At 35.3% G+C, this 13,275-nt stretch overlaps 3 protein-coding genes across 3 annotated transcripts; 1 reads left to right on the top strand and 2 right to left on the bottom strand.

The window, feature by feature from the left end:
* The first annotated feature begins 5,524 nt into the window (after window positions 1-5,524).
* On the top strand, window positions 5,525-6,766 carry LOC131847847 (transmembrane emp24 domain-containing protein 7). Its single transcript, XM_059197518.1, has 4 exons — window positions 5,525-5,789; window positions 5,910-6,027; window positions 6,111-6,238; window positions 6,482-6,766. The coding sequence occupies exons 1-4, from the start codon at window positions 5,634-5,636 to the stop codon at window positions 6,710-6,712; spliced, it is 633 nt and encodes a 210-aa protein (XP_059053501.1). The 5' UTR covers window positions 5,525-5,633; the 3' UTR covers window positions 6,713-6,766.
* A 353-nt stretch (window positions 6,767-7,119) lies between these two features.
* On the bottom strand, window positions 7,120-8,707 carry LOC131847846 (protein YIPF5). Its single transcript, XM_059197516.1, has 2 exons — window positions 8,435-8,707; window positions 7,120-8,353 (listed from the first exon to the last, which is right to left on the bottom strand). Exons 1-2 carry the CDS (start codon window positions 8,538-8,540, stop codon window positions 7,671-7,673), a joined length of 789 nt encoding a protein of 262 aa, XP_059053499.1. The 5' UTR covers window positions 8,541-8,707; the 3' UTR covers window positions 7,120-7,670.
* A 498-nt stretch (window positions 8,708-9,205) lies between these two features.
* LOC131847954 (uncharacterized) lies at window positions 9,206-11,528 on the bottom strand. Its single transcript, XM_059197684.1, has 3 exons — window positions 11,436-11,528; window positions 10,070-10,298; window positions 9,206-9,993 (listed from the first exon to the last, which is right to left on the bottom strand). The coding sequence occupies exons 1-3, from the start codon at window positions 11,526-11,528 to the stop codon at window positions 9,206-9,208; spliced, it is 1,110 nt and encodes a 369-aa protein (XP_059053667.1).
* Between the last annotated feature and the right edge of the window lie 1,747 nt (window positions 11,529-13,275).

Genomic DNA, 13,275 nt, shown 5'->3' with positions numbered 1-13,275 from the left:
TTAAATTTTGAATATACTCGGAATTAGTGATCATGGGTTTTAAAGTTTAATGTTATTATGGGAAATAAAAGACGCAAGAGATTTATAAATTATAGGATTAGGATGAGCTAATAGGCATACAATGGATGAAGGAAAAGGAATTTCTAATGAGATGAGTGTCTCTATAAATGAAGAACGATCGTAAGAGGAGCAGGAAAACACAATATGATTTAGATCACCCACATCTTCTCCACATTCACAGATATTATTGTCTTTTATACGTAGTTTTGTTAAATGTTCAGGGCTGCAAACATGACCAATTCGCATACGAATCAAAACACTAGTTGATCTTTTATCAAGATGTAATTTGAAAAACCACGGTTTAAGAGCTATAAACGGTTGGACTAAACAGTACTGTTTCCCTTTAATTTTGCTACTTATTGTCCAATCTTGACTCCATGAATCATGAAGACAAGACTTAGACAAGGCAGTCAGATCATGGCAAAAGTTTTTATAAGGAAAAAGATCTCCAGATAATATAGCTTCATTCGCAAGCAAATCTGCTTTTTCGTTGCCCCGAATGCCACAGTGACCCGGAATCCAAACAAAAGATACAATATGTCCTTTGAGACGAATGCTATTCAACATATCTCGGATATCAAAAATTAGAGGATACTGTTTAGATGATTTGAATGGACATTTAATTAGAGCTTGAAGAGCACTTTTAGAGTCCGTAAATATAACAGTTTGCTTAAGATTAAAAATTTTAATATATTCTACTGCTTTAAAAATTCCATAGCATTCACCAGTAAAAACAGAGGTCTCTGGTGGAAATTTAATTTTCTGAATTATATGATATTGTGAGTGGTAAATTCCTACACCAACATTTCCTGTATGTGAGTGTTTCGATGCGTCACAATAAATTTGATGATGGCTTTCCCATTTAGAGTTTACTACTTGATTAAACATTGCATTTACATTAGGATGTTCTTTTTCTATGTTAATATCAAAATGAACATCAGGGGTAAAAGTTAAAGATTCATATGCTGAACTAAATAATGGAAGACAGGGAGATCGATGAGTGGGAGCTCGGATGGCAGTAAAAGTTCTGTAACTTTTTACTAAGCAAGGTAGAGATTTATGAGACCAATAGGATGACGAAGAAACAAGATCAGAGAGCGATTGCAATTTAGGGATCAGAGGATGATTAGAAAACTGTAAAATACGAAATAAAAATTTATCAGATAAATACTGACGCCTTAAATACAATGGAGGATCACAACATTCTACTTGCATCGCATTAATGGGACTAGATTTCATGGCGCCCAATATAATCCTTAGAGCTTTAGCTTGAATATTATCCAATTTTTTTAGGGCTGTAGCATTAGCAGGTTCCAAAATAAATGTACCATAATCCATAACACTCCTTATGAGAGCATTATATATTAGTTTTAATTGAAATGGATGGGATCCCCACCACACACCCGTAAGGCATCTTAGAATATTAAGAAGTCGTTCACATTTAGCTGAAACGTATTCACAATGTGGTAAACCAGATAATTTAGAATCGAGAATTATGCCTAAAAATTTTATTTTTGTCTTTACTGGGATACACTGATTATTGTAACAGATATTTATAGGGGGTGGAACTCGCATTCTAGAAAACAGAACAACTGCACTCTTAGCCGCAGACAATTCAAGACCGTTACAATCCATCCAAAATTTTAATTTTTCTAAAGAAGTGGAAATTAAAGAACACGCTTTTTGAACAGAATGATCAATAAAATACATCAATAAATCATCCGCATATTGAAGTACAACGACTTTCTCACTGTTTTGATTTACATATGACTCTAAGTCGTATGTATAGATGTTATATAAAAGAGGACTGAGTGGTGATCCCTGCGGGAGACCCTTCCATACAACTCGAGACAAAATATTAGAATCAGACAATATAACGCTAATGGATCTTTCCGTCAAAATATTAATAATAAAGTTAGAAAGTATGGGAGGAACATTCAAATCGCAAAGCTTTTTCCATAATATGTTAATATTGACATTGTCATACGCAGAGTTAATATCTAAGAAAACTGAAACTACCGACTGATTTTTAGAGAATGCCAAACGTATATCTGAAACGAACAGACTGATTCCATCTAATGTACTTTTACCCCTTCTAAACCCATACTGACTTTCAGCTAATAGTTTTTTACTTTCGACATACCACTCTAAACGAGTTTTTACTAAATTTTCAGCAATTTTTAAAAGAACTGTGGAAAGAGCTATAGGACGATATGAACTACTGTCATCGGAAGGTTTGTTGGGTTTTTTAACTGGCAATACCGTGTGATGTTTCCATGACGACGGAATATTCCCAGTTAACATTACTGAATTTATGAGATTAAGGTAATACAACATACATTCATCATTAATATTCGCTAAAAATGAATATGGAATGTGGTCATTTCCTGGAGATGAATCTTTCGTATGAGACAGAACGGTTTTAAGTTCCGTAAATGTAAAAGGACTGTCAAGAGCTGAAGAGTTTATATTTTTATTGGTGGAAAGTGGCCGCGTTATGGGATCCATATGAGATACGTAGGGTGGTGCTAAACGATCTAGAAACTCGTTAGCTGTAGTCTCTGATAATGTAAAAAAAGGAGAATCTTGGAAAGCAGATCTGTATCTTTTTATATTACGCCATACAAGGGAAGGATGAGTATGAGGCGAAATAGAAGAACAGAAACGTTTCCATCCTTCTGACTTCTTTTTCTTTAAAAGTTTCCGGGTGGAGGCTAGTAGGGCAGATAGATTGGTGAAGTTTTCTGAACTCATATCATTACAATATAATCTTTCTGCCAGTTTCCTGGATTTAATAGCTGTAGTACATTCATGGTCCCACCAAGGTGGAGAAGGAATTTTATTATTATTATGTTTGTTTACAGGAAAAACTTCATCAGCGACTTGTATCAAAATTTTGCTGAGGGCTTCAGAACAGTCCGATTCATTACCAGAAGTAATAGGAGGGAGAGATGATAATTTATTTTGTACACCAATTTGGAATTTATCCCAATTATTATTATTATTTAACTTATGTTTGTAAAAATAATTTCTTTTTCGAGGATGTTTTTTATGAATTGGTAATGAAATGATAATAGGAAAATGGTCACTCCCATATGCAGATGAAAGGATAGACCATGATAGAGAGGAAGATAAATTGGAAGAACAAATAGAGAGATCTACAGCACTATTTCTTTCAGTGGGAGCAGTAATACGAGTAGGTACTGGGTCATTTAAAACACACAGATTATGGGAATCAAGAAGGCCTAACAATTGCTCACCATGGTAATTAGAATAGGAGCTGCCCCAAGCTTGATGATGGCAATTGAAATCACCCATAATTAAAAAAGGTTTAGGAAGAATTGAAAATAACTCATTTAAATATGCAATAATTGAAGAGGAAGGACGAGGTATATAAAGGGAGACTAAACAAATATCGCTGACAACAGCAGCAACCATAGAAATATTGTTTTTGTCAAAAAGAGGTAAAGAAATAGAAGAAAAATGAGTAGCTTTATTGATGAGTAAGGCAGCCCCACCATACCCATCTGGCCTATCATCTCGAATACAAGAGTATTCTGATAATTTGAAATTATAATCAGGTTTAAGCCAAGTTTCAGTTAGTGCAATAACAAGTGGTTGTTGATATTTATTGATTAAATGAATTAAATCACTTTTTTTGCTAAGTACACTTCTGCAATTCCATTGGACTACTTGATCCATTATGGAGTAGATTTTTGAATATTTCTATAAATGGGGCAACGTGGGACGGTATTATATTAGAACTTACAAGTAAGTTGATTAATGAAATAATAACTTCTTTAATATTAGATTGACTTTCATTTTTATACTGACTGTTAAGCGCACAGCCATTAGAAGGGGAGGGCATATTAAAATCTTTTATAATATTCTCATGGGCAACTTTATCATACCCAACATAGGATTGATGAGGAGATTTAGGTTTTAAGAATACAGTTTTTTTATAAGATTGTTTAAAAGCAGTATCATTATAAGTTTTTGATTCAGATATATTTTTTAAAGTGCTGAATGATGTTCCATGTGCTGATGGCGTGGAAAGGACTTCAGCAAAAGGCTTTGTAACAGCAGGGTGCAATTTTGAGGCCTCAGCATATGAAATACAATTTTCAGCCATATATAACTTTATTTGTTTTTGTCTATTGAATTCTGGACAAGATTTGCTAGTAGAAAAATGATTTCCTGAACATAAACAGCAAAAAGCATCTTCAACATCACATGTTTCTCCTGTATGATTTTGACCACATTTAAAACAACGTGGCTTTGACCTGCATTGAATTTTAGTGTGACCATAACGACAGCAATTGAAACATTGTATAGTTGGATAAGTGTATAATTCCACTGGTAATGCATTATAACACATGAATATTCTTTTTGGTAGTACCTGACCATCAAATGTGACTACTACTGTCTGAGAAGGTTTCCAAGTGGGAGAGCCATCAACAACAACTTTGTAATTTAGCCGTCTTACTTTAAGTATATTGCCACAACCGATAGGAACAGAAATATTTTGTAATATTTCATCTGGACTCCAATCACTCGGAACACCTCGTACCAGACCCATACGTGTAATATTAAATGTTGGTATAAAAGCCTGTAATTTGTAATCATTTAAACTGTTATGATTAATGAATGTATTAGCATCATGGTAAACTGAGAAAGATAATGCAATTTTATTTCGTCCAATGCGTTTTACACTTCCATTAATAATGTTTTTAAAATACTGTTTTTTGAGGAATTTACCAAATGTCACAGGGTGAAGTGTAGTACCGTCATTTGGAGACTTTTCTTGTCTTACTACATGAACTAAGTATGGGGCATGGTCTGTGGGTTCATACATTTTCCTTGCTACTGGTTCAGAAATATTATTATTTTCATTTGTTTCTTTAGATGTGGATGGATGAGGGGGATCTAAATTTACAGATTGTGGAGTGAAAATCACTTCCGTGAGAGGTTTTTGTATTTCAATGCCATCATTTATGTCATCTGTACAGTGGCAATCTGTAATTTTATCTGAAGAATTTTTTCTTCTCCGTTTATTACAACTTTTACAAAATCTTTGTAACCGACTGCGTTTTATCGATCGGTTTGAACAAGACGTATCGGTTTCCATACCCGATTCGCATGAAATTGTAACATAGTTAGAAGCCGGAGGGACAAATCCCCCCGGGTCGGGGGGATCGTCCATAGAAATGAAAAAACGAAAAACTTACCAATAAAACAGCTAACTATTTATACTAACTACAATAAACAAACTAAATAATAGATATTAAAGAACTAAATACAGTATCACAATCACTAAATAATGAAAAATATGTATAAAATTTAAATCAAAAGAAAAAACGCGCCCGCCAAGTTTAACGTTTCCCGCCTTTTTTTTCTGTACGGTATTTCCCATGTTGTCACCATGGCATGTTAACACCCCAGATAGTCCAAATCATCCACATCTGTCAGTCACTACCAGTGTCACTCTTAGTCTCTGTTGTCTGTGTATTGTTCTATTTATCTATATAAAATACGTATTAATTTTTATCCTATAGGATTATTTTTTAGAAAAAATGACTGTTTCCCCAATTCTAATTGCGGTCTTGTTTACCATAATTAATGGAATTCTCGGCAAAAGTGTTGAGCTGACATTTGAATTGCCCGATAGTGCTGTAGAATGTTTTTATGAACAAATTGAAAAAAACACCTCTGCTGCTTTGGAATATCAGGTAATAGAGAGGATAACTAACACACTACATTAAAAAAATATTTTACGTCACTTCTAATTTCATTTTCTGTTTCTATTTAAATAAAATAATAAATTCTTTGATTATTGCTTAAAACTACAGGTGATTACCGGTGGCCAATATGATGTAGATGTAAAAGTGGAAGGACCCAATAAGCAGATAATATACCAACAACAAAAAATGCAATATGACTCACATCAATTCACAGCTCAACAAACAGGTACAATCATAGATACTGTAGTATAAAAAAAATAAAATTTCAATTACTAATTTAATTCATTAAATATGTGCTTTTCCTTTTAGGTGTATACAAAGTTTGTTTTAGCAATGAATTCAGTACTTTCTCCCACAAACTTGTATATATGGAATTGAATGTGGGACCAGAGAAAGCCCTTCCAGGAGTTGGAGATCATGCAACTGTCCTTACCCAGGTAGGTATTCTACAGTTCTTATTACCTAAAATCAATTGCTAGAGTAGAAACACCTACTTTACCCTGGTTGATCTATATAAAGTACGATATTTTTTCATCTAGTACAGGTCTACATAATTACAATACAAATTTTGATATTATGCATAACATAACTCAAAATTTAAATATTTATCGTGTAAACTCAAAACTTTAAAAGAGGATTATGTATGGCAATTATATAAAATCATTTTGTTTTATTTTCAGTTGGAGACATCTGCAAATGATATTCACTTAGCATTAAACCAAATTATTGATCATCAAACTCACCACAGATTACGTGAAGCTCAGAGCCGGAAAAGAGCTGAAGATCTCAATGAGAGAGTGTTTTGGTGGTCCATGGGAGAGACTTTTGCAATTTTGTGTGTGGCTCTCGCTCAAGTTATGATTTTGAAAAACTTCTTTAGTGACAAACCTACATTATACAGTCGAATGTAAAATTAGTTAGTACAATAGCATATTTAATTTCATTAAAAATATTTTGTGGCATTATATTTTGTATTTATTTAGTATCTTTCAAATTATATTAGAATATTTTAATAAGTTTTGTTTTTGTGTGAAATCTGGTATACAGTACCTGTTTTTATTGCAGATTAATATTATAATACTGTAGACTATGAAACCTCACCAATAAAATCAGGTATTGCTGTATCTGTACATCCAATTCTTACAATTGCAGACTAAATCTTAAAGACTTCCACTAACTAAATAACAATAATTTTGAAATAGCAATACAAGCTGCTGTAATGAGTTTATTACTAAAGTTTTTCAGTAAGTAGTTTATTTAAATAAAAAAATATACAAAACATAATTATGAAGTCAATTTATTGAATGAAAATAATATAAAGGGTAGATATTTTAATAATAGTAACATTAGTATAATAATTGTTTTAATTATATATAAAAAATACTACTTCTTACTCTCATATTTCTTATATTATTTAATATATGCCTATCATACAGGTTCACACATGTAATATTTCTTTTATGCAGTACATAGAAATACTAAATTGTATTTAGTATTCAATCATTAACCATAAATTACATGTATAAGCAAAATATTGCATCAATCCATAAACATATGTAAGTATTGTTGTTCTGTATCTAGGAAATTCAGATGTATAAATTATTGTTAAAAGCTATGTTTGTATGACAGTATTTTAAAAGAACAATCCTGGTTTTTATGAAAACCAGCCATATATTACTGGATTTTTATTATTATTGGCACTCTCATTCAACTTGGAATAATAAACATCACTTGCTGTTGCAAGTTGCAGAAAAAAAATAATTTTAAACTAGGTATACTGTTTAAGAATCACTCTATCTAAATACAAAACACTCTATGTTTATATAAAAATTATTATAATTGAGTAACAATACAATAACATGTCACTTATCAAAAAAGTACTAACAATGCAAAGACTCCATTAACTAAAGCGCAGGGGTATGCAATAAGAGGTCTCTGTTCTGCATCTCCAGACATTGTTACAAACAGTCTGCTTGCTGATAATGCAGACCAAATTACTGCCAATGCTGATAATGCTAGTCCAATAGTTCCTTCCAAGGATACAAATATTCCCAAGCCTGCTAAAACCACCATTGGTAACATGCAATATCCTAATACACTGGCAACACTTAAAACAGTAAACACACCCTCAGTACGGCTCATTAAGGATAACAAAAAATACATTAAGATAACTGACATTACAGAAAGACCATATACATAACCAAAATGTGCCTTGTTCCCTGAAAGAAACAAACACACTGCAAGTGCTAAACAGAAGGCTATAGGGCCAGCTATATCAGTATCTCTTAACAAGAAATTAGCATCATCTGCTTTTGATTGGCCATGAAAAGGGTTTAAAACAGCTAAAGTTTTCTCCAAAATCCTATCAGGATATATCTCTAATTCATCAAGTAAAGGTGGCTCATCAAAATCTGTATCAGCAATAGTTTCTCCAGCGAGGGGTGCAGGAGTGAATATATTTGGATTATAATATTGGTTATTGTTAGCAGGTACAGATCCCTGTGTAGACTCATAAGAGAAGTTCTGTTGTTCAGTGGGAAATGTCTGGAAATCTGAAACAAGTAGATTATTTACATAATTTTTCTTAGAATGTTAAATAACAAACCTTTAATTACTGTGTATAAAATACTCACCTAATGCCTGAGCAGGATCTGCGTAAGTATTAGAAGTATCAAAGGAATAATTCTGTGCATTATTCTGTGTTTGCCAAGTAAAATCATTGGGATTGTAATTAGCCATACTGAAATTGAATCGACGTAACACTAAACGATGTAAACTTATAAGAATTTTGTTTAAAAAAATTAACTATTATAGTTTTAATTTGAATATGTTGATGATTTGATTTGATAGCAGAGAACCGAAGCGAAGACAGAGTTGTCATTTGCTATCACAGATTAAGAAAACGTCATCAGTTGTCTACCAACAAAGAATAGATTGTTACCACAGAGCAACATAGTAAGTATAGAACGGTATGAATGAAAAAGTCTGTGGTTTATAGTCGTATTTTTAATTAAACGAAGTAAACTGACGTTTACTGTGTTGTCAGTTTTTGATGAAATAAAAATAGTGTTGTAACAAAGTGAATCATTGAAAAAACTCTTTAATAAATGAAATTGCCTCCATTGTCTAGTGAATAGTTAGTGTGCCAAACTACCGATATCGGGTACGGGATACGAATTTTAGTCGTGCTTGGTACATATCAACGAGTTTTCGACGACTAAGTTCCTATAGTATCTACCTATACTGAATACCGAGTGTTTTAGACAATAAGGAAAACATTGCGAGGAAACTTGTAAGACTGTCCTATTCTCAATGCATCATGTAGTTGAAACTATTGATGTATAAAATATAACATTTATAGGTAGGTAATGAAAATAAAAAATCGCTTATAACATAAATTGTTTTTATTCATCATCAGATAAAAAATCATCACTATCGCTTTCGGTGACATTAATTATAAATCTGTCTGAAACATTGTCGATCATGTGGTCGAGACCATACATTTTGTCTTCTTCTTTAATTATATGAGATACGCAGCTACTCCATTTTTCAGGTGTGATGTGCTGAAGGCCTTCTTCAAAAAGTTTTTTTACTTCTGTCATTTTGAAGGTTTTGTTATTTCTTGCAACATATCCTTTAGCCTGCGCCCATACCAACTCAATGGGATTCAGCTCACAGTGGTATGGGGGCAGACGTAAAACAATTATCCCATGCTGCGCTGCCATCTCGTCCACAACATACTTATCGCAATGTTCTTGTTTGTGCTGCCGTACAATTTCTATAAGAGTAGCTTTAACCATTGTTGCTTCAAATGAAATATTTTTGCTCGTTAGCCACTCTTGTATTTTAGGTTTAATCCAAGACATTGTAGGCAGCGATTCTAGTTTCCTGGAGTGGTATGGGGCATTATCCATCACTACCACGGAATTTGGTTTTAGTTTTGGCAAGATCCCCCTAAACCACTTCTCAAAGGAATCGGCATTCATCTCTTGATGATAATCTTCTTTATTTTTTTTTGCTTCAAATATTAATAAGCTGTCTTCTACGAATCCTTCTTCCCCGCCTATATGGCCGATAATTAATCGTTTGCCCTTTCCTGAAGGCTGTTTTAAGCCAGTGGTCAAGCCATCTAGGAAGGCCTGGCGGGACGATAACACTGTCTGGTCAATCCATGCCTTCTTCGGTGCATGACCTTCAATATAGTGAAAAATATTAATTAATTATTGAAAGTACAATTAAATGTAAAGAAAGCTGAAAATTGTAATTACCTTCGTTGATCCAGGTTTCATCTTGGTAATAAATATACCTTCCTTCCCTTCGATACTCTTTAATTTTTTGAAGATATCGCTGGCGCCATAAAATAATGTCCTGTCTGTCAATTAAAATGCTTTGTCTTGATTTTGTGACATATTTGAAATTTAAATGTTTCATAACATTTCTTAATGTAATCAAAGAAAAATTGGGTAAGTCTGGGTCATTATTGACTGCCTTAAGAATCTGTAAAGTAATGTAAAAAGTTTTTAAGTAAGGAAGTCTACGCAATCTTATACTTGGTTTTACAAAGAACATTATGATAGACACAGAATATAATACAGTAGAATGAATAAAGGTTAAGTTACCTTTACAATGGTGGGTGGCTCATTTGCATAAAAAAATTGATGTACTTTTTGCCTTATAGCGGCAAAAGTAAAATCGTCTAGTTTATCTTTGAAACTGTGTTTCGGTCCTCGTTTTTCGGGAGACTTAAATTGTTAATTTTCTTTGTATTCTTTTAATACACTATAAACTGAGGTTACACCAATTCCCAAAATGTCAGCTGTTTTCGAAACACATTCTTTTTTTTCAGGAGTCTCAATAGGTAGTAGTGAAGCTGCTTTCTCCTCAAATACGTGTTTGTAGACGTTTTGTATCATAACTTTTTCGGTTACGTTTAAAGCTATCCGTGGTCTCTTCTTTCTTGGAGACAAGCTTTGGCTTGACGTGCTTGGTTGAGGATCCATATCGTTTATACGAAACAATATAGCAACAAATAAACACAACGTAACGAAAAACTTAACAAAAATAATAACTAAACAGCGTGAGCGCAGAAACAACATTCGTGCTATCAGACCAGAGGTTGGAAGCCGAATACAAACAAAATGGCGACCGACGCGCGCGGCATTGATCGGTGTTGGCATTTGTCGCCGCGCCGCGAGCCGAGCCTTGTAATAAGCCGTCAAAAAGCTGATTGTTGTTACATACTACTAATAACTTATATCAGTGCGCTTTTATACAATTTTATTGTAAAATAGAAATATTATTCTTTTATAGTTTGAAATGATTAACTGTTCACATTCATTCATCTGATTGAACGAGAACTGAACGCATCACTATTACTTTAAATATGGCAACATTATTTTACAAAGTGACATTAGCTACTGTCAGCTAGCTTCGTCTAATTAAAAATACGACTGTAGAAGGCAAGGTGTCAATATAGACTAGTCCTGAAATCCGGCAATCTACTTTACTTCCGGGAAGGCGATCAACTGTCCCAATGCGGTGTTGGGTTCCTCGTCCACAAGTCCCTTGTAAATAATGTTATCAAGGTCGAGAGCGTGTCGACTAGGGTATAGCGTACCTGATACTCAGAATTACCAAACGGTATTCGTTGAAGGTCATCCAAGTATACGCTCCAACTTCGACGAACTCCGACGATGAGGTTACCTCCAGAGCCATACAAAGACTCATTTTAACGTTATCATGGGGGACATTAACGCAAAATTGGGTAAACGAAGCGGTGATGAGCTGATAGTGGGGCAATTTGGTATCGGTGATCGGAACTTCTGAGGTCAAATGCTGGCCGCCTTTATGGAGAAGGAGAGCCTATTTGTGATGAACTCCTTCTTCAGGAAGCCGGAACACCGGAAATGGACGTGGATTAGTCCCGATGGTGCCACAAAAAACGAGATAGATTTCATCTTGTCAACGAGAAGACAGATTTTCAATGATGTCTCTGTGATCAATGCCGTCAAAATTGGAAGCGATCACCCGATGGTAAGAGGCACATTGAATCCGAATCTGGAACGATTCCGACTGATGAAATCTACGCTCCGCCCTACGCCTATACAGATCCAAAACCTCGAAAGCTTTCAGCTCGAATTGCAAAACCGTTTCGAATGCCTTGGTGACTGCGTTGATGTGGATAATCACATACAACAACAGGTTCGTGGAAACTGTCCATGCGGCTGGGTCTAAGCATTTCAAAACCCGCCGCGCAGAAAGAAAAAATGTCTATCTCTACCCTCAAACTGATGGATGAAAGGCGAAGTATGGTCCTGAAGTCTCCGACTGACGCTTCCCAGTATCGGCAACTTAGCAGGCAAATCTCTAAGTCCTTAACTCGTGACTTACGCCACTTTAACACAAATTGTGTAAAGGAGTCTATTGAGAAAAACAAGGGCTCTCAAGGGCAAAAGTCTTTAACAGGGATTTGGCTGCCGGACAGAGCCAGCTGACGCGACTTAAGACGGATAACGGCAGGATCGTATCGTCTAAACCCGAACTTTTGAGGGAAATTGAGAAGAACACGGGCACCTTTTAACAACACGGCGAAAGACTCTAGAGCCAAATTAACCCGACACTATACCGAAGATATCCCGGACGTCAGCCTGTACGAAATTGGTATGGCTCTTAAACAACTTAAAAACAACAAGGCGCCGGGCGATGATGGAGTTACTGCTGAGCTTCTGAGGGCTGGAGGTAGACCTGTTTTACGAATCCTCCAGAAGCTATTCAACTCCGTCATCCTCGAGGGCAGAACGCCTCAAGCATGGCAAAGAGGTGTGGTGGTTCTGTTCTTCAAGAAGGGAGACAAATCGCTTCTGAAGAATTTCAGACCCGTAACACTGCTGAGCCATGTTTATAAGTTGTTTTCGAGAGTCATCACGAAACGTCTCGCGCGCAGGTTTGACGACTTCCAGCCTGCCGAACAAGCCGGGTTCCGAAAAGGCTTCAGTACCATAGACCACATTCATACGCTGCGGCAGGTAATTCAGAAGACCGAAGAATACAACCTGCCACTTTGCTTGGCACATGTGGAAAAAGCCTTTGATTCGATCGAGACGTGGGCTGTGCTACAGTCTCTCCAGCGGTGCCAAATTGACTATCGATATATCGAAGCGTTGAAATGTTTGTATGAAAACGCCACTATGTCAGTTCGCCTCCATGACCAGAATTCGAAGCCTATCCAACTGCAGCGAGGTGTCAGGCAAGGCGATGTTATATCGCCAAAGCTGTTTACCGCTGCGTTGGAAGATGTCTTCAAGCTTCTGGACTGGAGCGGGCTGGGCATCAACATTAACGGCGAGTACATCAATCACCTTCGATTTGCCGACGATATCGTGGTCATGGCTGAGACCCTGGAAGACCTTAGCAAAATGCTTGAAGACCTCAGTAGAGTCTCACAAGGAGTAGGTCTTAAGATTAACATGGACAA

This window comes from Achroia grisella, unplaced genomic scaffold (genome assembly GCF_030625045.1).
Source record: "Achroia grisella isolate CSIRO2021 unplaced genomic scaffold, CSIRO_AGI_Agris_v1 utg544, whole genome shotgun sequence".
NCBI classification, from domain to species: Eukaryota; Metazoa; Arthropoda; class Insecta; order Lepidoptera; family Pyralidae; genus Achroia; species Achroia grisella.
Note: the sequence above shows the minus strand (reverse complement) of the source record. Positions and strands in the feature narration are given on the sequence as shown.

What these genes read in the sequence shown, in the direction of transcription:
- LOC131847954 (XM_059197684.1), bottom strand. Translation starts at nt 11,528, where the DNA reads ATGAGTCTTTGTATGGCTCTGGAGGTAACCTCATCGTCGGAGTTCGTC. An exon ending in CCTTCAACGAATACCGTTTG is followed by an intron (nt 10,299 to 11,435) that starts GTAATTCTGAGT and finishes ATTACTTTACAG; the next exon opens with ATTCTTAAGGCAGTCAATAA. An exon ending in TGAAACCTGGATCAACGAAG is followed by an intron (nt 9,994 to 10,069) that starts GTAATTACAATT and finishes ACTATATTGAAG; the next exon opens with GTCATGCACCGAAGAAGGCA.
- LOC131847847 (XM_059197518.1), top strand. Translation starts at nt 5,634, where the DNA reads ATGACTGTTTCCCCAATTCTAATTGCGGTCTTGTTTACCATAATTAAT. An exon ending in CTGCTGCTTTGGAATATCAG is followed by an intron (nt 5,790 to 5,909) that starts GTAATAGAGAGG and finishes TTAAAACTACAG; the next exon opens with GTGATTACCGGTGGCCAATA. An exon ending in ATTCACAGCTCAACAAACAG is followed by an intron (nt 6,028 to 6,110) that starts GTACAATCATAG and finishes TTTTCCTTTTAG; the next exon opens with GTGTATACAAAGTTTGTTTT.
- LOC131847846 (XM_059197516.1), bottom strand. Translation starts at nt 8,540, where the DNA reads ATGGCTAATTACAATCCCAATGATTTTACTTGGCAAACACAGAATAAT. An exon ending in AGATCCTGCTCAGGCATTAG is followed by an intron (nt 8,354 to 8,434) that starts GTGAGTATTTTA and finishes TACTTGTTTCAG; the next exon opens with ATTTCCAGACATTTCCCACT.